The 26723-nt window shown below is 44.1% G+C and overlaps 5 protein-coding genes across 12 annotated transcripts; 2 read left to right on the top strand and 3 right to left on the bottom strand.

Moving 5' to 3' along the window:
- Positions 1-2: 2 nt before the first annotated feature.
- Positions 3-6185, bottom strand: LOC105356879 (RNA polymerase-associated protein RTF1 homolog). 2 transcript variants are annotated; one of them, XM_023951675.1, is made up of 10 exons: positions 6016-6185; positions 3611-3721; positions 3384-3528; positions 1838-2033; positions 1614-1731; positions 945-1120; positions 713-870; positions 524-634; positions 355-454; positions 3-276 (listed from the first exon to the last, which is right to left on the bottom strand). In XM_023951675.1, exons 1-10 carry the CDS (start codon positions 6097-6099, stop codon positions 189-191), a joined length of 1287 nt encoding a protein of 428 aa, XP_023807443.1. In that variant the 5' UTR covers positions 6100-6185; the 3' UTR covers positions 3-188. The 2 variants fall into 2 exon arrangements, with proteins under 2 accessions (XP_023807443.1, XP_023807444.1); XM_023951676.1 differs by having other exon boundaries at positions 945-1117.
- Positions 6186-6411: 226 nt separating this feature from the next.
- Positions 6412-9761, top strand: LOC101170556 (complex I intermediate-associated protein 30, mitochondrial). 4 transcript variants are annotated; one of them, XM_023951694.1, is made up of 6 exons: positions 6412-6444; positions 6779-6941; positions 7820-8324; positions 8393-8578; positions 8673-8747; positions 9514-9761. In XM_023951694.1, exons 3-6 carry the CDS (start codon positions 7824-7826, stop codon positions 9652-9654), a joined length of 903 nt encoding a protein of 300 aa, XP_023807462.1. In that variant the 5' UTR covers positions 6412-6444; positions 6779-6941; positions 7820-7823; the 3' UTR covers positions 9655-9761. The 4 variants fall into 4 exon arrangements, with proteins under 4 accessions (XP_023807462.1, XP_023807464.1, XP_023807466.1 ...); XM_023951698.1 differs by lacking the exon at positions 6412-6444 and adding an exon at positions 7187-7246; XM_023951696.1 differs by lacking the exon at positions 6412-6444 and having other exon boundaries at positions 6769-6941.
- Positions 9762-9830: 69 nt separating this feature from the next.
- nusap1 (nucleolar and spindle associated protein 1) lies at positions 9831-14228 on the bottom strand. Of its 4 annotated transcripts, none has more exons than XM_023951678.1 (12): positions 14138-14228; positions 13392-13467; positions 13192-13254; positions 12969-13112; positions 12333-12474; positions 12165-12257; positions 11479-11591; positions 10773-10948; positions 10541-10698; positions 10352-10462; positions 10183-10282; positions 9831-10104 (listed from the first exon to the last, which is right to left on the bottom strand). In XM_023951678.1, the coding sequence occupies exons 2-12, from the start codon at positions 13464-13466 to the stop codon at positions 10017-10019; spliced, it is 1263 nt and encodes a 420-aa protein (XP_023807446.1). In that variant the 5' UTR covers position 13467; positions 14138-14228; the 3' UTR covers positions 9831-10016. The 4 variants fall into 4 exon arrangements, with proteins under 4 accessions (XP_023807446.1, XP_023807448.1, XP_023807445.1 ...); XM_023951680.1 differs by having other exon boundaries at positions 10773-10945; XM_023951677.1 differs by lacking the exon at positions 14138-14228 and having other exon boundaries at positions 13392-13559.
- oip5 (Opa interacting protein 5) lies at positions 13611-15798 on the top strand. Its single transcript, XM_004082089.3, has 5 exons — positions 13611-14002; positions 14769-14835; positions 14943-15065; positions 15197-15278; positions 15465-15798. The coding sequence occupies exons 1-5, from the start codon at positions 13831-13833 to the stop codon at positions 15558-15560; spliced, it is 540 nt and encodes a 179-aa protein (XP_004082137.1). The 5' UTR covers positions 13611-13830; the 3' UTR covers positions 15561-15798.
- Positions 15799-20138: 4340 nt separating this feature from the next.
- Positions 20139-26723, bottom strand: chp1 (calcineurin like EF-hand protein 1). The gene is made up of 7 exons (XM_004082088.2): positions 26330-26723; positions 25555-25627; positions 23779-23859; positions 22962-23089; positions 22823-22884; positions 22249-22371; positions 20139-20997 (listed from the first exon to the last, which is right to left on the bottom strand). Exons 1-7 carry the CDS (start codon positions 26394-26396, stop codon positions 20944-20946), a joined length of 588 nt encoding a protein of 195 aa, XP_004082136.1. The 5' UTR covers positions 26397-26723; the 3' UTR covers positions 20139-20943.

Below are 26723 nucleotides of genomic sequence, written 5' to 3'. Positions count from 1 at the left end.
CCTTTTTTTTTATCTAAAGCGTGTTTTTCTCAAAAAGAACAGTTTTTCTTTGACGTCAAAACATTAAAAGCAGCAAAGCAGTTAAATAACTCAAGAAGGACACATAAATGCAGAGGCAGAAGCTCGTCTACTTTGCTAAAAAAAAAGTACAGAAGTTGAAATATTTACAAGAGACAGAGCGGAGGCTCCTACATCATGGCCAGGCCTCTGCGAGCTCCCAGCATGCTCTCCTTCTTCTGCTTTCGTCCCTGCGCCTGCTGTGTCCTGCGGTCCTCCCTGCAACAGAGCAGCAGACCCTTGGAGAGGCGGCAGGGGGAGGACAATGCGGCCCCAGAGGAGGTCGATGCCACGTACCTGGTCTGAACTTTGTGTTGTTTGTAGCTTTCCTGGTGGGAGTTCAGGGATTTGTTTGCTGCTGCGTTTTCTTTGACTTCAGCAAACGGCTTCAGTTTCCCTGAGAAAAGATGTTTCGGTGATGACGGAGTTGACCACAAGCGCGTCGGCTCTGCAGCCTTTTCTTTACCTGCGTGAGGCTTGTACGTGAGCGGCCGCGCCAGACTGGCTTTGAGGTCAAAGGTCGCCTTCTTCTGCGTTCCGGGTGTGAGTGAGGTGTTTCCGTTAAAAACAAAAGTCCCTTTGAAGGAGGGCAAAGACGACATGAATACCCAGCGTTCTGCACGAGAACACGGCCGTGAGGAAGACGTAAACGTACTTGGAGTTTTCTGAGCGGAGAACGTGGAAGGTCTCCCGGTGTGAGGCCCCGCCCCCGCCGCCGCCTGCGGAGTGGAGGAAACCAGGCAGAGCGACATCCGTGCCGGCGTCTTCAGCAGAGACCCTTTAAACTCGTTGTCGCGAGTAGCTTCTGAAAACCTGCAGACGGGACGCCAGAGACATTGTCCAGAAGATCTGAAGGAAGAACCGGACTGACTTGAGGGAGGACTCACCGAACGTTGATCCTGCGAGTGGAGAGCACAGACGGTCTGAAGGGAGCAGCGCTTCCTGCAGGTCTGCTGGACGGAGCTTTGCTGGCTGAAAGCAAAGTGTGTCTGCTCTTTTCCTCAGCCGGCTTTTTCCCTGACGGAGGGCTGAACATGCTGGAGCCGGCTGCATTTTTGCTCTGCTGGAAACAAGCAAAAAAGCAGAACTGTGGCTGAAGTCTGGTGGTCTCAGAAAGCTCTGGAGTTCAGCTGATGTTCACCACCGAACAATCAGGTTGTGGTGGTTTGATATGAAAGGAAAGAAGCCAAAGTTTCATCTGATGTCTGGACTTCTTCTGGCTTCCACCTCCAGCATAGGATGAAACACAGAAACCAAAGGATCTGTTTGATTTGAGAGAAATATTGTCCTGGCAGCATTTTGAATCGGTACAAGTATCACCAAATGAACTATCGTGATATTTTGTCGAATCGATTTTTTCTTCCACCCCCATACTAAACCTCACAGAGGATCTGACTGAGTGGTTAGAAGATTTGCACTGGACTTCTTGTCCAGCTTCTCGTCGCGTTTGGACCGCCTCTCTTTGTTGTGGGACATCACCTGCAGCACAGCAGCGCCAGTGGCTGGTTAAACGCCGTCTTACAGAACCGAAATCTAAATTCGGGTTCCGAGCTCACCACTTGAGCGTCCTGAACCTGAGACTGCTTCTTCTTTTCCTGCTCTTCTTCTTGTTTCTTCTTCTTCTCCTCTTTTTCCTTCTTCTTCGCAGTCTTCAGCTTCTGCTTGATTTCAAACCTTCAGAAAAACAAAACCAAACAGAAATCTGCCGTCGTCCTCCAGTTCAGACGTAGCTCCGCCTCTGATGAGTGCCAGCAAAGACGCCGGCCCTCCCGCCACTCACCGTCTTTTCAGCACCTCCCTCTTCTCGATCCTGTTGAACAGCTCCTGCTCCCTCTCCTTCTCGGTCATCTGCTCCAGACGCGCTCTGTCTTCGGCGTCGCCCATCAGGTCGTCGTCGTACCCGTCCTCGAACTCGTCGTCCTCTGAGGTGTCCGAGTCAGAGGACGAACTGTTGATCTCGGAATCCGACACTTCGCCTGGAAGGATTCAGGCGTGAAAACGTCAGTGATTTTAAAGGAAACGCTCGTCTAAAAACCAGCAGAAAATCTGAACGTCGCTTAACTTTTGGTTTTTCTTTTTCATTTTCGTAACTTGTTCTATTGTAGGAAAGTTCTAGTTTCGTTTCTTCATGGCGTTTGTTGACATTTTGAGTTCCTCCGTGATAGTTTTTAGGAGATCTTCATCAATCTCATAGCTCCAAAGTGTTGGTGATTTGTCACCTCCTTCATGACAGAAAAACTCCACACAGCTCAGCAGATTTCACTTAAAGCGGTGGAACTCAACCTTTTTCAGGTTAAACGTCAGACAATATTTTCATGGACCGGCCTGCACGAGGCTGAAGTGGGCGTCTGATGGTTTTTCCCCTTAAATTTTAGGGGGTCAAGTTCATCCTCTGTGGAAAAACCTGCAGCTGCTTTAAACTTTGTTTATAGATTTGGTGAAGGAACCGTTAAAATGTAATAAAAGTTTTCCCTTAACACATTACTGACAAAGTTAAAGCTAAAAAAAAAATGGATGTAAACTTCAGCCTCATCTGATTTGTAAGGTATGACGAATAAAAACAACAGTCACCAACTGTTTTAAAATATAATCACAAATGTGAATCCATCATTTGAACAACTTTATTAGCAGCATCCTCGTAACATTAGAGTTTAGAGCTTTCTTTTATTTTGAAATCACATGTTCTTCTGTTTCCTCTCAAACACATTAGATTTTTTTTTTACTTCGCTAGCTTGTGTTTTTTTTATTTAGCGGTCAGAGATGCCGCTTTAAGAAACTAGCGGATGGATTTACGACACGTGAACGAGCGACTTGACATGCGTCAAGAATGAGTCAGGTGGAGAGAATCCAGAAGCTTTATTTTTAAATAAAAATGAGCCGGATTAGAATGAAAACAATGGAGGTTGTGTTTTTTTTCCCCTCTGGGACGCGGTACCAACGGTCCCAAGGACTGGTACCGGTCCGTGACCCGGGGGTTCGGACCACGAACTCAAACCAATGGAAACGTGTTTCCTGGTTCAAGCATAACAAGTGAGGTTGCTATAGTTGCTATAGTAACATGTCGAAATGAGCAGGAATGAGGATTATTTGCCGGGTGGCGTGCCGGCCGGGATAACCCGGATGACACACAGAGTCATGTCATCCAGAACATCTGCGGTATTCGAGGACCTGCTTCGGAGTCATCTGCCTTCTTCTCGTGTCTGGTCAGTTTGAAACCTGAAGACAAGTGGATGCTAAAGCGCTGGACCGGTTGGATGACTCGATTCTGATCTGTAAAGCCCGTTTTCGGAGCGCCGTTCCCTCACAAACACGGCGAGGACACCCACCCTCCTCTGGAGCGGAGCTGTCCCCCGAGCTGCCTCCATCTGAGCTGCCTGAAGCTTTGTTGACCTTCTTCTTTGTAGCGCTCTTCTTCTCGGAACCTTTGCCCGGCTTTACCTTCTTTTTCCCTTTGGTGCCGCCGACAGTCCACTAAGAGAGGAGGAAGACTTTCACTTAGTAAAGATCGGCAGGTTCTGGGTCCCAAAGGGGGGAGAGAAGTTGGGAGCGTCACCTCGTCATCGCTGTCGGATGTTTCCGAGTCTGTGGATGCTGCTGGTTTGCTGACGGGTTCCTCCTGCTCGCCGGAATCCACCCGCTTCCTCTTTGCTAAAGACAGCAGCTCCTGGGAAAGGAAAACCAGAATTTCACCTAAAGGTTACACAGAGCAAGACGATCCAAAGCAGAAGTCTTTGAACAGAGACCGGAGGAAATGGTCTTCACAGAGAAAGTCATGGCAATGCCGCCCCCCTTACTGTCACCCATCCGTTTACATTCTCTCCTGCTAGCTTACAGCCACTCACACCCCTAAACCCAACATTAGGAGTGCAACAAAAAAGGCGAGCAATTTTAGATCTATCCATCATCCAGTTCTGATCCAGATTCCAGCTCAGACCAGGAAAACAACATTTTTCAAACTGTATTTTTTCTACACTATTTTAAGCTTCATTTTCTTTACAAATGTCCTCCATCTTCATCAGAGCGAGATTAAGTTCAGACGCCAGATTAGGCCTGCACAATATACCGCAAATTTATCGTTATCGCGAAATCAAGCTGTGCAATATGCATACCGCAAAAGACGGCGAAAATCGCAATAAATGGTTACCTTAAATGTGCTAAAACAAACTCATGGCAGCTTGAAATATTGAACAAATGAAATAAATCCCTTTATGCATTTAACCAATCAGAAGGACCCGTTTACGTTGTTGATCAATCAGATGAGCACTTTTATGTTTGATTTTTGCCTCCTATGTCGACGAGGGTCATTTGGAGTATAATTTTTAAACTGTTGCAGTGAAATGGAAATGATGTTTTTGTTTTTTTTTGCTATTTGTTTATATACCGCAATTTATATCGTTATCGCAATATTAATCACCAATATCGCATATCGCGAGTTTTCCTCATATCGTGCAGCCCTACGCCAGATGATAATTAAACTTCAAAATCTTAAAAATAAAGACTGATTAGATAGATAGATAGATAAAAACATTCATTAAGCTTTGTTAAAACACAGATAATAAGTTAACCAACTAAAAACATCTAAAAAAAACAACAACTTTAAACTCAACAAGAATCAATGAAAGACTATTTATAAAAATGAACACGAGACATCTCGTAAACTGAAGTAAAGGCTGCAGACGGCAGATCTCTCACCTCCCCTCCCAGCAGCACCCAACATGCAAATTAAAGATGTAAGATCTTTTTAAATTGTATTTATTTTTGTCATTTAGAGAAGTATTTCTAAATCAACACAGACCCCAAAACACGTCATACAATAATGAGGTAAACCTATTGAAAAAACAAAAAAAACATGAAATATTTTGCACAAACTTCAATTCCAAAATTCTTCCCTGAAGAATAAAAAAATAATTACTGCAGGGTACAAGATGTACATTTTCCATGATTGTGTTAGATTTTGGACTTTAATAATTATTCAAATTGATTGTGTAAAAAGATTACAAGTATACTGGACATGTTCACCCGGAGCCCTCATGAAAAGCAACGGTTGAAAATCCGTGACCTCTGAGCACGATGTGCTTATTAGTTCAGCGTCCGCCAATACTGCTCAGGAAGTTTAAGGTCCGCCACTTTCAATGGCTTCCACTTAATTATGATCCCACTAACAGATTGTTGGAGCACAAACTAGCGAGTAGAATGGCATCATATCATAGAATCACCCTGTAACTTGTTAAGAGAGCAACTACTCTGTCAGATGCTTGTAAAAGCATCCTGGAGGACAGCGGTGCCTTCACACACCCGTTGCTATGGAGACGACTGGACGGCCGGGTGAAACTTTTTTGTCAATAAAGTTCGAAAGAAAAACGTTCTTCATTTGAACCCCAACTTTAATCCTGTAATATATATTAAAAGAGATGTGATTCGGTGGGTGTGACGGTCCTGCTTCGGCGTTCTGCCGCCAACACTTGTTTGTCCACACCACCAAAATAGAAGGAGCCCATGACGTCACGCAGGTGAAACGGTTCAAGCTCAGTAATCCTGAGCTGCTCCACACCCGATTCGGTCTAAGCAAACATGGTATTTTAAACCACAACTCAACAACAAGGGGAGAAAAACAGCCCAGCGCCGCAGTTTGACCGCCAAAGAAGCAGATTCCAGGTGATGAAAACAAGCTGGAGGCCCGTGGCGCGACATTCACTGGCAAACATAAAGCCTTTGCCACAAAGTTCATTTCACATTTAGCCTATTCATCGACAAACAGGAAGAGTTTTAAGCATTCCCAAAGCCTTTATGGTTGTAGCGTAAAGTTTGCCGTAATAAAACAGAGTAGAGACCATCCAAAAACTAGTTTTTTAAGCGTTTGTGTTGTTCGAGCGAGGCCAGTAGCTTAGCATCTATATTAGCTTCAACACAGCAACAGAATCCAGCGGACGAAAACGAATGTTTAAAAAGCGTAAATACCTGATCTAAATTGTCGTCACTGGCGCTGTCCTCCGAGTCAGAGTCAATAACGACCCGACCTTTCCGCTTCTTCACATTCACCATGACTAGCTGCGTAGCTAACCCGCTGTTGCCACTTAGCTCGTCGGCTCTGCAGTCGCCACACAGAGGGAACACTGAGCATGCGCAGACAGGCTGTTATCGAAACGAGCTTTCGTTTACGATTTTTTTAAATTTGTTTTTTTGTTTAATGTGGACTTTATTTTAAATTACAGAAAATGTTACTCTTCTACGGTGAAGTCATATTAAATAAACAGTCATAAATTAAAAAGGAAAAAAAAAGGTTGAGTGGATAATTCGGTAGATGCGGAACCAATGTCTGAAATAATGTTTCTTTCAGAACAATATTCTTAAATGCTCCCAATCTGCGTTCAAGAGCATACACTGCCGGTACATAACCTAAAACTGGTTTTAGTTTTTATTGATTATGACTCTAATGGGTTTTATAGATATAAATAAATGCTTTTACTGTTTTAACATTTTAAGTATTTCAATAGCGTCTGACCACTACTACTTCTAAAAACTAGAATGTGACATCATGGTCAAATTTTGTAACAAATTCTATGTCTAATTAATTAAATGTTTCTTTTTCTTCGTAGGATATATTAAAATAAATTATGTTTATATATTTTTATGTTCAAATCAAAACTACAGCGCAGGTTTTTCTCTTTGGCCCGTTTTTATTGTCTTTTACAACATGAGTAGTTTGGTGTCTTGAATGCAGCTCGGTTTCCTGTTTGGATCCGGACAACCTTGAATTTTCCCACCGCGGGACACGAGCGGTTCTGGTTTAAACTTCGTGGGTCTCGTGTCGCGACAGGTTCTAACGGAGTAAATCCACGTTAGCCATGTAAAACCCTGATAGAAGCAGCGGAAGACCGGACGCAGTAAGTGAGAACACCTGAGATTTCTTCTGCATTTTGTTGGATCATTTGACTACGACGAAGTATTACGGCCACCATAAGATTGAAGTAATACATTTATAAAAAAACGAAATTTTACGACATTAAAGCCGTGCAATTTTGTAAAAAAAAAAAAATCAAATTTCAATTTGAATTTCAATCAATATATGTTTGATTTATGGCTCATAAATGAAACTGTAGAATCATCTTCTTTTAAAATATTTTTACAGAGAAAAGAACATTATCTGTTTCATCACTGCTCAGGAATCTTCCTGAATCTGCTTTACTTTGTAAGTGTAACACTTTAAATAAAAAAGACGTCAGTTCTTTAGTTTTTGATATTGACTTTTCTTAAAATGCATTTTTTACGTATTATTTGGGAAATTTTTCTACTTTAAATACGTTACAACTGTATACATATAAATTTTTGTTTAATCTTAAACTTTAACAATTTTATTTGGGCTTTATTTATTCCATTAATTTTACAACCTGTCTTGTAAAATGATGTTTTTCCCGTAATTTTTTGATTTTTAGTTATTTCATTCACTTACATTTTGATCATCAAAATATTAGAATCTTAATCCAAATTTGTTATTTTTCTTAATATTGCGACATTCAGCTTTTCAACACCATTTCATGACTTTATTCTCATTCATTCTTTTAGGGTGGGCACAATACTTCACTGTACATTTAGAAACCTGTGAACCTGTTTACCTCTGAAAGTCAACCGTCTTAAATATTTTTGATTTAAAAAAAAAAGCAGAAAAATGAGGTTTATTGTTAACTAAAAGCTTTAGAAATGTTTTTGTGTGATTGGAATGAGAAAGAAGCATTTTTTCGTTGATCTTGTGTTTTCTTTGGAGGGAAATGTCTCTCCCAAAGATGACACGCCTCCTCTCGCGGCGGCCGCTGGTCTCCATCCAGCAGCAGCAGCTCCCTCCCTCCACCCTTGTACCCGGCAGAACTCTGATCCAGAGCGAGTACAGACGACCCGGTAAGCCCAGGGACAACGAGCCGCCGTGGCAGAAGATCAAGTTCGACCTTTCAAAAGGTTTGGAGGGAGTAAAGAAGCACTTCACGCTCCTGAAGAACGAGTTGACGGGCCGCTGGGTGGGCCCGGAGGGTAAGCCCATCATTGAGCACATGCTTGAGCAGAACCGAGTGGTGTGGGAATTCAGAGGCCCGGAGAGCCTGCAGCAGTGGACCCTGTCCTCTGACCGAGAGATCGGAGGCCAAAGTGAGATCTACATGGAGCTGGGGAGGAACAGCACCTCCTGCCTCCTGTACGGGACTCTGTGTTCGACGCCCCCGAGAGACGGAGAGACCCGCTACAGCGGCTACTGCACGGCGCGCTCCAAACAGCCGCTGGTCCGTGCCGCTTTCCCCGTTTAGAAGGAGGCCCCCGCTCTGTGCTCACCGATCTCCTCTCCTTCCAGGCGTCGTTCGACAGGAAAAAACACCACGACTGGTCCAGCTTCAACTGCCTGCACCTGCGGATCCGCGGCGACGGACGCCCGTGGATGGTCAACATCGCCACGGAGACGTACTTCTCTCACCAGAAAGACGACATCTACAACTACTTCATGTACACCAGGGGGGGGCCCTACTGGCAAGACGTCAAGGCGAGTGGGATTGTCCCAATCCCTGTCCTTCTGTGTGACAGGAAGTACACGAATCACAGCACTTTACCTAAATAAATATAGATCCTATTTACAGATACCGTTCTCCAAGTTCTTCCTCACACATCGAGGCAGAATCCAGGACGACCAGCATCCTCTCTGGCTGGATAAGGTAACGTTACTTCCTGCTAGAGTTCAGTCTGTATTGTTCACCGACTCCTTAGGTTCTTCTGTTATCAGAAACGGTTGTGTTTTGTCACAAAGGTGACACGTTTCGACGGACGTCGAAACGTGTCACCTTTGTGACAAAACACAACCGTGTCTGAGTCGCACTCCCACACTCTGCTTTAGAGCAGAACCCACATTTATACTGCTCAAATCAAACATTAAAGCACACAAAAATAGTTTTATTCTGTCACAATATTGTACTTTCTATCGTTTACATGATGGGATTTGGGGCTTTAACTAAAACGTTTACAAAGCAGTAAAATGCTGAAATTGCAATAAATGGTCACCTTAAATGTGCTGAAACAATCCTATAGCAGCTGGAAGTATTTAACGAATCAAATTACTCCATTTATGCATCTGACCAATCAGATGGACTCTCCTTTACACCATTAACCAATCAGATGGACCCCTTTGATGTTCGCCTCCTTTGTAGACGAGGGTCATTTGGACTCATTTAAGTTATGTTGACTGTTATTAAAATTAAACCGTGAAATGGAAATTATGCATTTGGTTGTTATTTGTTCATGTAACGCAAATTATATCATCATCGCCGTATTGATCACCAATATCGCAAGTTTGTCCTCATTTCGTGCAGCCCTAATGGATGCACGCAGAAACGGCCTGTTTTATACTGAACATCAGTCTGGAGACGCCCGTAACGGTGGCCGGAACCGCCGCCAAAGCTCCTTCCATGTCATCTGTGCCCGCAGATCAACACCATCGGGTTTACGCTGGGAGACAACGCAGACGGGCCCTTCCAGCTGGAGATCGACTTCATCGGCGTCTGCAAAGACTACGCTCACACCGAGGAGTTCGCCTACGAGAAGTACAAGAGGAACCCCGAAGTTTGACCGCCGCTCACAGCACGGCGAGCGCTTCCACGCGTTTCCTTTTCACCCCCCCAAGCTGCTTTCATCTGTCAGGAACTGTTCAATAAAGTGACAGTTTCCGGGGAAAAGTTTGTCTTTTTTATTATAAAACAAATATTGAAACACAGAAAAAAACAGCACCAGAAATGCATAAAACCTTTTTTTTTATCTAAAGCGTGTTTTTCTCAAAAAGAACAGTTTTTCTTTGACGTCAAAACATTAAAAGCAGCAAAGCAGTTAAATAACTCAAGAAGGACACATAAATGCAGAGGCAGAAGCTCGTCTACTTTGCTAAAAAAAAAGTACAGAAGTTGAAATATTTACAAGAGACAGAGCGGAGGCTCCTACATCATGGCCAGGCCTCTGCGAGCTCCCAGCATGCTCTCCTTCTTCTGCTTTCGTCCCTGCGCCTGCTGTGTCCTGCGGTCCTCCCTGCAACAGAGCAGCAGACCCTTGGAGAGGCGGCAGGGGGAGGACAATGCGGCCCCAGAGGAGGTCGATGCCACGTACCTGGTCTGAACTTTGTGTTGTTTGTAGCTTTCCTGGTGGGAGTTCAGGGATTTGTTTGCTGCTGCGTTTTCTTTGACTTCAGCAAACGGCTTCAGTTTCCCTGAGAAAAGATGTTTCGGTGATGACGGAGTTGACCACAAGCGCGTCGGCTCTGCAGCCTTTTCTTTACCTGCGTGAGGCTTGTACGTGAGCGGCCGCGCCAGACTGGCTTTGAGGTCAAAGGTCGCCTTCTTCTGCGTTCCGGGTGTGAGTGAGGTGTTTCCGTTAAAAACAAAAGTCCCTTTGAAGGAGGGCAAAGACGACATGAATACCCAGCGTTCTGCACGAGAACACGGCCGTGAGGAAGACGTAAACGTACTTGGAGTTTTCTGAGCGGAGAACGTGGAAGGTCTCCCGGTGTGAGGCCCCGCCCCCGCCGCCGCCTGCGGAGTGGAGGAAACCAGGCAGAGCGACATCCGTGCCGGCGTCTTCAGCAGAGACCCTTTAAACTCGTTGTCGCGAGTAGCTTCTGAAAACCTGCAGACGGGACGCCAGAGACATTGTCCAGAAGATCTGAAGGAAGAACCGGACTGACTTGAGGGAGGACTCACCGAACGTTGATCCTGCGAGTGGAGAGCACAGACGGTCTGAAGGGAGCAGCGCTTCCTGCAGGTCTGCTGGACGGAGCTTTGCTGGCTGAAAGCAAAGTGTGTCTGCTCTTTTCCTCAGCCGGCTTTTTCCCTGACGGAGGGCTGAACATGCTGGAGCCGGCTGCATTTTTGCTCTGCTGGAAACAAGCAAAAAAGCAGAACTGTGGCTGAAGTCTGGTGGTCTCAGAAAGCTCTGGAGTTCAGCTGATGTTCACCACCGAACAATCAGGTTGTGGTGGTTTGATATGAAAGGAAAGAAGCCAAAGTTTCATCTGATGTCTGGACTTCTTCTGGCTTCCACCTCCAGCATAGGATGAAACACAGAAACCAAAGGATCTGTTTGATTTGAGAGAAATATTGTCCTGGCAGCATTTTGAATCGGTACAAGTATCACCAAATGAACTATCGTGATATTTTGTCGAATCGATTTTTTCTTCCACCCCCATACTAAACCTCACAGAGGATCTGACTGAGTGGTTAGAAGATTTGCACTGGGATGCCTCCCTAATGGAGCAAAACATGTCCTGAACAGGAACCCTCCAGGCTGACCCCGACCCCCTGTAGAGGTCACCGGGAACAGACCAGCATCCTCCTGGGGGGGGGGGGCATGTGTCAGACCCAAGTGCATTTCCAGCTTTCAGAATAAAAGCATGGCTGTTTCCAATACCTTCAGCTCTTTGACAGGATTCTTGAGGGTGTCCACCTTCCTCTTCTTACGCTCAACGTAGGTGTCGATGGACTCCATCTTCTTAAAATGAGCCTCGTGGAGCTTTTTGAAATCTGGATGAAAGACATTTAAATGATGAAGGGGAACGAATCAGACTCACATGATGGAAACTGTTTTCAAAAACCAAAGACCTTCACAAAGAAAAATAAATGAACAAAATTAGAAAACAGACAAAACTGTGCACCCAACATAATGAAACAAACGAGGAGAGAAATAGAAATCTGCGGTTTGAGATGTTCTTTCAGGGAGCAGGACGTTACAATAATCTGTTTAGGTGGAAGTAAGAACATCAGCACCTCCTCCATGCTGGCAAAGTCATGCAACGTTTTATGTTGATGAAATTCTACTCTAGATTCTTTTTTTAAAATATGGAATATAAATCAGCCCAGAGTCAGAATAAACACCCTGATATCTCACTATTTGGAGAAATGATCGATTTCTTGTCTTCAGAACGTCAACTAAAAGCTCGGGGTCGTCCTGTTGAGCCATAGAGCTTCTCTGCATTCATGACTTCCTGTCTAAAATTCAGTTTAAAAATCTGCTTTCTGACTCCTCACCATCAGGAGATGAGCGTGTTTATCTGTGCGTCATCAGCACGGCCGTGAAATAAAGAAAGAAAAACTTACTTGGAGTGAGCGGTTTGAGCGCAGCCTTCTGCTGAGATCCACGATAGCGAGGGATCTTTCCAGCTTTGCTCACTTTGGGTTTTGGCTCTGGTTCTGGACACAGTGGTTTTCATGAATAAAAGGTACCCCAGTTAAGAAGCGGAGAGCATAAACCCCACTAGTGCACACCTGTCTCCACGCGTGCAGGTGCTTCCACGCAGGCGTCAGGCTGCAGCTCCTCCTGAGGCTCAGGTGAGTTCTGCTCAGAGGACGCTCGTCTCTTTGAAGCTCTCCTGGTCTTGGAGGATGAGGCTTCAGGTTCAGCATCAGCCTGGTAAGAAAAGAAAACCCATTAGAGGTTTTAGAGGACCAAACCTCCAAAAACCTCATAGATTCCAGCTAAAAATCCAGCTCACTTTGGACAAAATGATCTTTGGGATCAACAATCGTCTGTTAATCTTAGTTCTCTTATTCATACCTCAAAATGGAAAAAAGTATGGCCTAATTTCATTTTATTCAAAAAAAACATTTGCAAGCAAATTATCTTAATGCTTTAAAATGTATGCATAACAAAGGTGCAAATCTACTGGACATCCTCAGCAATTTTGATTTATTCTGGGATGTCTGTTTACAAATGTGTGAGTATAAATGAGTTATTGTTTATTGATGGCATGATTTTGTAAAATGTTTTCCCTCAGTTATGTGTACTACTTACAAAGTCATTGTTAATGAAGACAATCTTATTGCCTGTTTTGTCATAAGTTTGCATATAAAGTTTTTTTTTAAATAACTCCAAAAGTCACGTGACGTCGTATTTGCGTGTACCCGTGCAGCCTTTGGGGTCACCGCAGCCCCGCTGGTGGTCTTCCCCGAGTCCCTGCGTCCTCTCCCCCGACGCGCGTTGACAAACACGCGTGGGCTGGAGGTTTCTTTGACTGCATCCTGATCGGCATGACTGACGCGATCATCCTGTCCACGACACAAACAAGCCTTCATACAAAACTGCAGTTCAGGCTAAAGCAGCGATGTGTTTACGAGTGCCGGTTACCTTCCCCCCCGCCGCCTCCTGCTGCTTGTAGTGCTGTTTTACAGCCTTCAGGAGTTTGTTTGCCTGTATTGAGACAAATTATGTTAACACAAGTCACGTATTAGACAAACTACAGTAACAGCGCCCTTCGTTAGTAGTTGCCATATCCCGTAATAATTTTTCGTTCAGGATAAAGTTATGAAGCTAAATGTTGATCTTGCCTTCATGTTTGCTTTCAGTCCGAGCTGTTTAGCGAGACTTCGCAGATCGGCATATTTCATGGAGTCCAAATCCATCCTGACAAGGAGTAAATCCAGAAAAAGAATCCCGTTTTTATCCACAGTCAGATTGAATTCTGCGCGAGGCGTCCGCGGCTGACGGTTAAAACCAGATTTGAAACGGGACAAGAGGAGGGCTATGATTGGCTCTCAGTTTGACCGGAAATGGTCACAACCAATCAGAGCAAAGCGTGTCGATGCCTTTCCGTTTAAAAAAAATATTTTAATAATATAAAGACAGAAAAGCTTCACAAAAATCTGTTTTATTTTAGATTTTGAAAATTGAATTTGAATCAAAAATTCTTACAGGGAAAAAAAACGTTTATAGATAAAAGTTCGTAACTGCTCGGCGTGGCACGCGCGTCTGGGAAACCCGCTAAAAATGGAGTTTGAGAAAAGCATTTTAAATAAACGCAGCGACGAAGCGAAGCCTGGGACAGCGGCAGACGACAGACATCTGATGACCTTCCACTGCCAGCACTGCTACACCGTCCTGGCGGATTCCCTGGATGTTTGTGGTGAACTGCAGAGTCTGGACTCGGTCATTCTCTTAAGTAGGTTTGTCTCCTTTGTTTTGGTCACACAGACGTTCACGGCAGAATATTAACTAGCAAGCGAGTAATTTGTTAGAACTGTGTGTTAAAGGGAAAATATAGTTAAATTACCAATTTATTTATTTATTTACTTACTTGTTTGCCTGGCTATTTGGTGATCTGTGATTTGTAAGTTGTTACTGTTTTGGGGGGAGATCTTCCATGACAGGTAAATGTCTCCACTGTGGTATCAATAAAGTTAAATTCAAAGCTTTATTGATCCGTCGGGTTTGACAACAGTAAAAGTAGAATTTATTTTTTAAATTAAAGCAAGTTTTTGCCACCGAAGACGCTTTTAGGCAATTAAAGCACGCGATAACAAAAGTAATTTTGTTTTAACTACACTAAATATTTTTGACCAACTGTCCTTCATAAAAATAAAAAATATTAAATTAAGAAAATAAAAAATCAGCATTTTCTGATGAATCCCCTGAGTTTATTACCAAATATTATATTAACAAAATGTAATTTAGTAACAAATGTTCAAATGTCTTGTTGCTCTAATCAGCCATAGACGATGTTTTCTCCCATTTACCAACAAAAAAGCTATAATAACCTGTTAAAATAGGTCTCAGCTTTACAGAATTAAGGGGATGTTGTTGTTATTTACTTTTGTAACCCCCCCCCCCCCGTTGTTTTTTTTTTTTTTTTTTTTACTAAATTGTTCTTTACTATGAATACATTTATAAAAGAAATACAAATTTTATTTCTGCTTTTCTTTCCTCAGAAGTTACAGACGATGTTGTGGTTGGAGATGCTGTAATGTCCAAAGATAAAGGAGAAATGACAAACTGGTGAGTAGATTTTAAGGTAGAACCTGATAAAGATGATAAATACAGGACATAATCTGTCTCCTCTGAATGTTGAAACCCTCCCTGATCTCCACTGGTTTGTTCCTCAGCATCTCCAGTCCTCTTAAATGCAGTCACTGCCACCTCGACGTGGGGAAGATTCTCCACTCGAGCCCACCGAGCCTGGCTCCAGTTCGCTCCCTCTTCCTCCTGGACAAATCCAGCATCAGTTGGTGAATTTTCCCTGATCCGCTCTTTCATGAATAAAGGAGTAAATCAGAGCTGAGACTTTCTCCCTTTTCAATGGTAGAGATGAGAACACTGAGATGAGAAGCACTCAGAAAAAAACTATTTTCTTCTGCAGTTACATCCTGAACAGCAGCTCCATGGTGAAGGCCTCTGGACTCTCATTTGATCTGCAGCCTGTGAGTGAAAGACTGGCAGAGGTGAGAGCTTCGGGGAGGATCACGTGTGTGTTCTTTCTCAGTAAATGGGAGCTGTAGACACAGATCTGTCCTGCAGGGGGCGCCAGAGCAACATCCAAACAGAGATTGCTGTTGGACGGTTGACTCCTGGGATCATGTCGTCAGAACTTTCTCCTTCAGAGCTCACCTGCTGCCTTTTGTTCACAGGTGAAGCAACATTTTGAAGCTCACTTGGAGAAGATGTCGATCCTGAAGAGCAGATTGGCTGACATGAGTATTATCAGGAACAAGAAGAGGAGGTAGTCGTCTGTGGAGCTGGAGATGCCTTTAAAGTTTGTGGGTCAGTTTTTGGTTTAAAGGTAGATTAGGGTTGGCAGAGAATCGGCTCTGAACCCCAGATTACACTAAAGGTTGCCTTAAATCCTAAAGTTGTTTGTCTTTGTGTTTGATAATTACCCGGTTCATACCTGACCTCGGTCCAGGTGATCTTAATGTTCTTTTTTTTCAATAAAGTTAATGATTTCCAGTTTGAGTTCATCCATCAGATGTGTGAAGTTATTCAGACTGAATGTTTTTTTTTTGAAGATTTGATGTTTTTCCCCAAATCCTCCCTAAAAATATTCATTTTTTTTCTGTTCTTCTCACCTGGATTCTCTTCTGGTTTGCCGTACTTTAGCAGGCAGTTCCAGTCGGGCTTAAGTTAAAAGGACTTCTTCATTTCTCTGTTTGAGTTTTCCTTTGAGTCAAACAGGATTTTCTTTCTTTAACCCTTGTGCTATCTTAGATGACCCCCCCCCCCCTTCCATCGACGTGTTCTCCCTACCATGACAAAGGTGGATAAAGGTGGAAAGACTTCATGTAATCCATGGACACCAGTGAAGATCACAAATCATTGAAGAAAAAAGGTCCAGAGCACTGTCTAGCACTCCCAACGTTAAAGTGCATAGGATAACACAAGGGTTAAAGACCCACTCCGACCAAAATTGTGTTTTTAAAATGTTCTTGTAGCATTTTTCTCACAATGGAGATAAAGAACATTAAAATAGGGGGGAAACTGCATGTATGAGCATTTATTCAAATAATTGAGAATCAGGAGCAGATGCTAAATGGCTGTAAAAGACGTAGAAAATATTCTAGGCGGGTCCTAAGCTCCTATGCAATGGAGAAAGGGAAGAGGGGCGGGGTTGTTCCACACCAACAGTCCTGCCAAAACCCAAGGGGCAAACTTCTAATGAACTCCTGCTGCTCTGCATCCAAGAAAACGATTGATATCTATTGTGGCTAAAAACAGCATCGTTATTATGATCAGGTGACCGGAGTGGGACGTTAACCAACGGGACGTCCTTCACTACAGGAGATAGAAGTGAAAAGAACAGCGACACACACCAGTCCAGTTGGCACCATGCTGCATTTTATTGCTGAATGTCCGTTTCTTTTTTTTATTCTCATATTTAGAGTGAATACAAAACCAGACAAGAGGCTCACACATAACAAGCATGCCCACTTCCTCCCTCTGGAGTGCATAGTTTCCACACTTGATCACCAAAACCACATCCTGGTCACAGCTTGATCTGTGCTTCTACTTTTTGGTGAGTCCCCCCCTCATCGTGACCAGCGGCGCGTGACCACGGGCTGCAGCTACGTCAGTGTGAGTCCACGGGACAGCAGGTCTGAGCATCGCCTTATCCTAACATTCACATTACAGAGTTGGTTTATTGCATGCAATACAAATCATTCATTAATCTGCTAATCATGCATATTCTTAAACCCATATAGTCATGTGACAAGACGCCTGCGTGGGCGTTAAACTAGGAGTTCCAGAAACGGCGTGACCCAGTCTCTGGGACGGAGTCGTTAGGCGGCGGCGGTGTGAGACCGCTCCGGGACAAAAGAGTCCTGCACGGGTTCTGAAAGTCTGCTTGGCTGGAGGGACGGGCTCCAACATGCTACAAAACGTCAAGGTTAAAGCATCTTCGTGTTCCTGGCGCTTCATGGACGCGTTCGTTTAAAGCCCAAACACTTAAAGCAACGAGACGGGTAAAGAAACGGGAGATTTATCGGGACGACGCGTTAAAAATAAGGGAGTTCTTGATGGGATCTTACACAATCCTGTAAATACAAAGAGCCTGGCGCTAAATCATGCATTATTGGAGGTTATTGCTTCTAAAACTCTAATAAAATACAATTATAAGGACTAAAATCAGTCCTAGAACCACGAGGTCGTATGTACAAAGCAGTCATCTCAGTCAGAAAGCTCTGGCCCCAATCGGACCAACAGCTTCTCATGGATTTCTTTAAGCCAGATTTGGTCAAACGTCCTGAAAGATACGGGCGGAGAGACGCTGCACTGCAGTCGACCTGCAGCTGCTTTGTTTTCTCGGACTCGCGTTTGCTCAGAAACCCGATTGGGCTAAGACTCTTCATGAAGCAAGCGTCACTACTGGTCATGCATGGCTACGATAAATATTGGCACCACTGCTAAAGAAGCTAATGCACATGAGTCTATACATCTCTTAATGGAAGACATTGGTGATTTTGTTGCTTTCAAACAACTTGTCACTTGTTTATACAATATACATGTTGGTCAACATGACAGTTTAGATCAAATATTGCACAGATCCCGGTAAAGAGAGATTTTCTTCTTTTGTTTTATTTCTTATGATTGATGACCGTCAGTCCTAAAGAAATGAAAACGGGCAGACTGGCCCCCTCAGCGCGCTCAGGACGTCGTGTGTTTGGAGGGAAAGACTGTAAACTGCATCAGAGACGATGGATGCTGCCGCCTAATCCGGCTCTACGCATGCAGACAATGATGAGGAAAGTGGCGGATCTTCTCTGAACTTGATCAAATCGAAGCTCCGCCGGACTTCCTGGATGCTGCTGGACCGGCTGTGGCTGTGAGGTAGCACAAACCCACAAAGGAAAGGAAGAAGCAGTGACTCGATCGCATCACAGAACTCCATCTTTGCTACAGTTTCTCGTGTCTAAACTTTATTTACAAAAATAAGAAGGAACGGATGTGGAGCTTCCCGTCCGACTGCTTGGATCTGATGGGTTTCCTTTTTCATTTTATAAGAAAAAGGCAACAAAACAAAAGAGAAACGGTGAATGTGTGTTGAATCTTTAGCCTGATCTCACGCCATCTCCTAACATTTACCGCCGCTCTTTGCGGATGGGGCTGAAGACCTGGGTCCGAACGAGAGGCGATGGCGTGGAGGAGCCATCACCAGTGGCGAGGAGAGCCCACGTAGAGGAGGAGGTCATCCAGACAGCTGCTGGGGTCCTGTGGGCTCCTCTGTGAGGGGTGGAGGACACGGCGGTGGTGCTGGGTCTGTTCTGAAGGCACACATGTCTCCGGTTCAGCTTCACCTCTCCGCCGCCTGGAGTTTATGGTTCAAAAGCAGGAGTTCAGTTCAACTAAAAACACCTCAGAAGAAGAAATTATCACTCAAACATTTTAATGAAAACCTGATCCTCTTTTGACAAATGTTTTATTTTTCCTATGCCTTTAAGTCCCACTCCGACCATCTTTTGATCTATTTTCTTTTTTTCTCATTAAGATGATGCCTTTTTTAGGCAATATGTTCTTGGACAAAGTTTCTGCAGAGCAGCAGGAGTTCATTAGAAATTCACCTCTGAGGTGTGGGAGGGGTAAGCCTGCCCCTGCTTCCCGACATCCTTCCCTTTACACTGCTAGCTTACAGCCCCTCAAGCTAACATTAGCACCGCAACAACGATGGAGATCCAGACCTATCTGATCTGATCCAGATTCCAGTTCAGACGAGGAAAACAAAAAAAACATTTTGTCTGCAGGGGGATTAAAAAGGAGCCGAGGAGGGAGGTTGTGGCCCCGCCCACCGTATTTTCTACGTCACAAATATATGTTTAAACAGCATTTTTTCCGTCTGCTCCTGATTCACAACAATCGAAATAAAGAAAATACTAAGAACTGCCATTTTTGAGCTTCAAACAGCGATATAAATAACTTGCATCAAAAAAATTCTACAAAAACATTTTCAAACACAAATAATACGATATTTATAGGAGTGGATCTTAAAATCATAAATGTAATAATTAAATTATCCGCATTTTTTACTTTTAAAAGCTCAAGCGTTTCTACATTGATTCCATTTGAATAGACTGCAAAAGCTTAATTATTTGTATTTTTGCTATTTCAGCATCACCTTTTATACAAAAAAAACATAATTAAAGTATAATTTAGACATAAAAGACGGTAAAGTGTTCAAAAATGGGCTACAAAAACAGACCCAATGGGCAGAAACGGCGAAGCTGCGGGGAAAGGCGGGTTAAGGTCGAGTGAAAGGCGGGAAGCACGAGCCTCTGACCTTGGATGAGTCGATGATCCGATGAGACGCAGACGTTTGGTCCGAGCTCCGAGCCTCTCGCGGGGGTAAACAAAGCCGGGCTGCCTCCTCTGTGGCGCCAGGCCGGGGTGGGAGGAAACCGGGGTTGACGGGATTATTCGGAGGCAGAGCTGCGCCGCCGAGGAACCTCCGTAAAAAAATAAAAAATAAAACTCACTGAACCTCCTTCTCTCCCCCAAGTTCACGCCAAAGACGGGGGGGTGGGGGGAGAAGGAGGTCCCGCTCCCTCCGCTCTACGCCATCTTTGCTCCGCGGCTACGAGCCAACAGGAGGACCCTGGGATTGGAGCGGGAAGCTGTCCATCAAATGTAAGCCCCGCCCCGGAAGTAAATCAACTTCCTCCCATCCGTCCTCTTGAGTTATTGCAGCACAATTATGCTAAAATAATAACCTTTATAATTTTAGTTCATTGTTTAGCTTCGATTTAACCAACAGATTACGCATCTTTTCTACATATTTGTGCACATGAAATATTGTTAAAAACAACACAACCAGATGAATGGCACCTTGTTTATTCAAATTGATTCAGAAATCACTTTAATATCAACATACAATACAAATAACAGCTGATTTTGGTTTAATAACGCTTTCATCCTCCAGAGGATTTGGCTGACATTATAGATTACATCGTATTTAAAGTTCGAATGCCACGTGACACAAAGCAGATCTGGAGCAGATAAGATGGGAAATAAATAAAATAGTGTTTTTTCCTCATTTGCACTTGAAACAGGAAAAAGGAAAACCGTTTTATGCATCAGATCCAGCAGTTACACAGCGGGAAAACGCGTTAAATCCTTCTGACATGAAGTCCAGCGGCTGTCAGGCGTGAATTCAAGACTCCTATGCTCATACTGACGTCAGCGGGTTCGGCTTTGGTTAACCAACAACAACCGGAATAAATCACTTATTGTTTTACATGAGAACAAACTAGAGCCGACATTTTACAGAATCAAAGACACTCCAGCGGCTGGCTTTGATTTGGAAATGGTGCTGCTGTCTGAACTGCTGCATACAAATACAGAAGCGTGTGAAACGTGAGCAGCAGGAGTGAACTGCGTCTGAAAGGTGAAGACGTTCTTGATCTCATGCCCACTGAAAAGCTGTTTCTATGATGCTGCATGGTGGGAAACACACTGACACGTTTCCCTACGTTAGCGAAGCAGTGCAAAGGCGGGAGATTTACTGCGGTAATGGGGGAGCAGTGGCAGCCATCTGAGGCGCTGGATGAAGTCATTTTTCTGGCATCAATGGAGGAAAAAAAAAGTTTGGACTCATTTTAAGAAGTAAAACAAAAGAAAGAGTTAGTGCAGGAACCGGATGCTCATCTTCTGCTCCACGTCCACTTTCTCCAAGACCTGAGGAAACAAAAAAAAACAAGGATGTGAGACCTGCAGGACCGATGCTGGAAGGAATCCCCCAGACCAGGGGTCCCCAAATCCAGGTCATGAGGGCCCTGCCTGATTTGCTGCTGATTACCTGGATCAGGTGTGTTTAGCCAATAAGGAGCTTTAATGGCAGGTTGGTTGGAAAACACGTAGGCCTGGATTTGGGGAACCCTGACCCAGATCGTCCTCAACCAGAAGGACAAGAACTCACCAAACACAGACGACATCCAGACACATTGTTTGTGTCAACACCTCACGGAAACAAAAAGGTCACGGTGTTGGCGGCCCGTTCTGGTAGATTTAATAAAACACTCCCCCTCATGTTTGTCCAAATCTAACGTTAGCATTTTAGCTCAAACTAATATGGGACGAAAAGAGCTGCAGAATTCACTGGGATTTTTACTTTAGCTGTTTTAAAAATGTCGACTTTAAGTTTGATGCCACCTGCTGACATTTGACCTGTTAAACTGTAGAGAAAGTTTAACGAGCCGCCTGGTGGTCACTCGATGAACTGCAGGTTGTTTTCACAGGGAGAGGCAGGTTGCAGTTTCAGGCCAAGTTTATTCTGATTATCTGTTAAAAATTAACATTACGTTAGACATTACCTTTGTGTTTAAACGGCACTGAAAAACAGAGGAGAATTTTAGAAGGGAGATCAGGATCTAAAGCTACAAATGCAAATATATTTTTGAAAACCTCCACAAATTTATGTACGATGGACTATGAGAGGCACCACAACACACAAATATGAGAATAAAGTCATACAGTTATGAGAAAAATGTTAATTACAAGAATGAAATAATAAATTTATGCTTCAAAAATATAACTCGGCAAAGAAAATTCACGTTTTTTCAGAATTAAAATGTTTCATTTTGCTTTAAAGCTTCACTGCACAAGAATTGTACAGAATCTGCCTTAACTTTTTAAAATAAATGTACAACTTTGTTTTTTTGTCTTGTAAAATTGCAACTTAAATGTATAATTTTATTCCCGTAGAATTTTGGCTTTTCCTGATCTTTCGACGTTCCTCATTTCTGTAATTTTTTTGTTAAAACAAGACTTTTTCTTTGTAAAATTACAACGTTTTGAAATATAAATGTACAATTTCCATCTCACAGAATTGTTACTTTTTTTAATGACTTTATTCCCATTTTCCTGTTTCCTGGTGGCCCTGATTCTCCATCGTGTTCACGTTCCTGGAATGTGGGCGGAGCTGCAAACCTTGATGAACTCGGTGAAGGAGATGCATCCGTCTCCGTTGGTGTCCGCCTCCTGGATGGTCCTGTCGGCGATGCTGCCCAGCTGCTCGTCTGAGATGTTCACGCCCACCATCATCCGCAGCACCTGGAGACAGCAAACGGCTGAGGACGACCGCGAGGACACGGCCGCTGTGATCCAAACAAGCGCTGATGATGTGTTCTGCAGAAACACTCATTTGCAGCTTTTCTGCTGGAATGATTCTAAATAACAGAGCGTTTAGTGGAACGGCTCACAAACAACCAGAATCAGGTGACGCTCTGCTGTTTTGATCAAAACAAGGTATTTGTGCGAGTCACGTAACCGCGAGCTCACAGCAATTACAGGTCACCACCGGGGAGGAGCCAGACGGACCGGAGGACGGCGGCATTATCTGCACGAGGCCAAAGTCTGCAGAGCAAACGTTACACAACAGGGCCGGTCCAGCCAGCTGCGCCTGGAGCTGCACATTTAACCCAAACCGCCCCCCCCCCCCCCCCCCCCCCCCCCCCCCTACGTAACAAACCCGGGTGTCTCCGTGGGCTAAAGCGGCTCCCACCTGCAGCAACTCGTCCCGAGAGATTTTGTCATCCCGGTCCAGGTCGTACAGCTGGAAGGCAACTGTGGAGAAAAGCATCAGCACATCAATGCGGTGAAGGTCCAGGGGGTGGGCGTCTGTGAGGGAGGGGCGGACTCACAGTGCAGTTTGTTTGTGCGGCTGTTGAGCGGCTCCGTGTTGGACAGGTTCTTGTTCTTCTCGTTGTCCTCGACCGGCCGGAAGTGAGCCAGGGTCCGCATGAAGCCTCTGAAGTTCACCTGATCCTCTCTGAAAAACCCGTCGGTTCAGCTCAGAAACGGGGCGGGAAACCCGACACCGAGGCACAAACCAGGACAAAAACAAACCAGTCTGAGCCAGAAAACAGAAACCTAAAGCCGACACAAACCCGGGCTGCAGTTAAAACCCACACAAATCATGGAACCCGACCACATCTGCTCTTTTTTTAGCTTTGAAGTCCCACTGCCATCACTTTGACGGATCTTTAAAGTGTTTTAATGAGAAAAACCTTTTCTAGGACGTAGTTTCTGCAGAGCGACGGGAGTTCATTAGAAATTCACCTCCGAGTTGGGCTGGTCTATTTCCCGACATCCTTATGTTTACACTCTCTCCCTCTAGCTTACAGCCCTCACCCCCCCCCCCCCCAAGCTAACATTAGCCATGCAACAAAAATGGCAGCAATGTCAGAGCTATCCAGTCGTCCAGTTCTGATCCAGATTCCAGCTCAGACGTGGAAAACAAAGACGTTCATGGATCTGTTGGTCTGCAGGTGGAGGATCAAAAAGGGGCGGAGCTAGAAGCAGCATATTTGCCAAGTCACAAATACGATCTTTTTCAAACTGCATTTATTTTCCGTTGCATGGATTCACACAGATTTGAAAAAAGAGAGACGAAAAAATTCAATTTAAAGCCTAATTTTCTTAAAGTATGCCCGCCATCGTCACAAAGTCCAGACTCACCCGTCGGGGAAGAAGGCGTTGATGATTCGGTCTCCCAGAGGGTTGATGGCCAGCTCCGGGATCCTCTGGAAATCCTCTCGGCTGCAGACGTCAGAGCAAGGTCACCGTGAAAGACGGCAGGAAATGACATCACACGCACTTCAGAGGAGGTTTTTAAGATGAAGTTACTGTAAAACTGAACTTAACAAGCCTCTCAAATCAGGCGTGACACTTTAGTCTCAAATTAAAGTTCAGCTCCTCAGAGTTAAAACTTTTATAGTGGAATAAAGAGATTTTTATTCTTTCACTTCCAAAGTCACTTATGGGGAGGACTTTTGAGTATTCGAATACTCGGATACTCGCCGTCTATTCCAGACAAAAACAAATATTTGTGATGTTTGAGATCAGGGATTCATGATCTTTAGAAATATTGGAAAGCACGGTAAAAAAATACACTTCAGAAAATGTAATTATCACTCTATAGTTGCAGAATAATGTAAACAAACAGGAAGTAAATATACATTTTCAAAATAAAGTGTTTGTGAAGGTTGTTATTGTCAAAGTAAAACTACGGAGTGTTTTTATTTGAAGTTCGGTTTAGTGAAACAAGTTCTGGAAAGAAAGAAAAAGTGGATCATTTTAATGTAAAAAAATAAAGACTTTTTAATTAAAAATATTTTAATAAGGATCTCAGGATCAACGGCGTGACTCGTGTCACGTCATGTGACGGTCTGCTAGCGTGATGGAGAAGCCGAACCGAAAACGTCTGTTACATGTTCTAAAGTGTTTTTATTTTCTAAAAGGACAGAGAGTTTTTTCTAGTTTTATCTTCTCGTGGATCTACGGGAGCTGCAGACAGCAGGAAAACTGTGGAGAACATTTTCAGGATTTGTTGTTAAAAGATCCGAAACGACGGCGATGTTTAGGTTTGGTCTCCTGCTGAAGTGAAGCAGGAAAATGACGGAGAATCTTTTGCTGAAACCATTTCTTTCTAAATCTTTGTGTTCTGTTGATTTCGGTCCCCTGTTCTAAATAAAAAAGGTATAGATGATGCTAATTATTAGTTTCATTTCATACATCCAGTAAAAGACACATGTGGGAACGAGTCAAAGAGGATATAATAAACAGTAAATATCCTAGTCTGATCCGTGAACCGGATCTCCACGTCGGTACCGACCCACAGTCCTGGTTGTTCAGAGTTCTTTGATGTTTCTGTTCATTCTGTTGCATCAACACGGCCTGAAGACCACAGATGAGAAGAACTGCAGCAACGCTTGTGATGTGTCAACAGCTTCTTAGGACAGTCAGAGTTCCATGAAATGTTTGCTTGTTCTGTCCTTGAATCGCTGACCTGTGGCCTGCAGCCGACCCGGTCTGACCCGGTCTGACCCGGTCTCCTCGCAGCCAACTCAGCTGCTTGTTGCTTAATTATCATCTATGGTTTATCGTTCTGTCACGCGGCCTGAGCCTGACCACAAAGACGTCAGGCTGAGAACCAAACAGAACAATGTTCCAACACTCAGAACGTGGAACGTCTGACCTCGTTTTGACTTCCTGGAGAAGCATTTCATTGAGTCAAAGTCCATTCCTGCCCTTTCCCACAAATCCCTGCTCCACCTGCAGCTACTTTCCTGGATCAGGCACCCCCCCCCCAATAAGAAACTGAGCGGCCGTGTGTGAAATGAAGCAGGACGCCCGCCCCGGAGGTTTGAAGCCACAGGTTAAGCCGAACCGCTGATGCACAGCCATCCCGCCAATGTCTAAGCTGCTTTTCAGGGTGTTTGGGTTGTAGTTTACCTGAGCGTGCCATTCTCCCCTTTGTCCAGGCTGGTGAAGCGGCTGTAGAGTCGAGTGATCTGACTGTGGGAGACTGCAGGGAGGAGGAGGGACGACAGCGTGAATCCAACTTCTAACCCGCATACGGACATTTATCCCTCACCTTCTGGGTTCAGTAAGAAACTGATTTCTGCCTAAGGCTGGAAATCAAACTTTATTTAAACATGAAGCAGATCCTTCAGATGAAGCCTGGGCTCTACTGAAGGTAGCTCTAGGTTAACCCTCTCCATCCCACTGTCCGTTCATGCTTACAACTCTTACTTTGACCTTCATCAGATGGTTTTTCAGTAGCAGTCCAGCTCTGCTGTGGGGTGTTACACCCTAATTCCTCCGTGTTGGCCACTCACGTCAAATCAGAATGCAATTAAACTTTAATGATCCAGCAAAGGGGAACTTATTTTACCATAACTCTATAATATAAAAAAATCATTTTAAAAATCCCACTGAAAATACACAATAAATAACAAATAAAAGGCTAAAATAATTATCGGCAGAATGAATATGTTCAATGCATTTTTCTTCTCACACTATCTGTCTGGACTAAATTGGATTATAGCAATCTAAATAATTTGGCTAAATCTGTTTGTTTTTTTCTAGGAAAACAACTTGGAGAAAAACGGAACTGAAACGCTGAAACTCCAAACAACAACACTTCTTCTCCATCATGATCTGTCTCTGAGACCAAACTGTCGTCTCACTTCAGCTGACAGTTACGGTCTGAAAAACGCAAACTTACAGCCAGTCTCTTTTTTAATTTCTTCGATTTCTTCTTCTCGAAGTAACGTCGACGCCCTGGATCCCATCACGGAGAGCAGCGAAGCGCCACCGGGTCTTCTTCTTGCGCAACGAAACCAGCTGATAGAACCCGAATGTCCAAGTTAGCAAAGCAGCTAACTAAAAAAATGCGAAAAAGCCACCGGGTCCGAACAGCTGAGGCGGGTCTGACAGGCGTCACGAGTCCGGTTCCGCCCAAAGAACCGCGTTCGGAGCTCCCGTCGTACAACTCGACCTGTGGCGTCGGTAACTTTCAAGTTTCCTTCGGTCTCGCTGAGAGCAGTTTTGTCATTCTTCCTCTTCTTCTGTGTATCAATAGATGGCGGCTAACGGTGAAAAGATGCGCTGCCGCCACC

Source organism: Oryzias latipes, chromosome 22 (genome assembly GCF_002234675.1).
Source record: "Oryzias latipes chromosome 22, ASM223467v1".
NCBI lineage: Eukaryota > Metazoa > Chordata > Actinopteri > Beloniformes > Adrianichthyidae > Oryzias > Oryzias latipes.
Note: the sequence above shows the minus strand (reverse complement) of the source record. Positions and strands in the feature narration are given on the sequence as shown.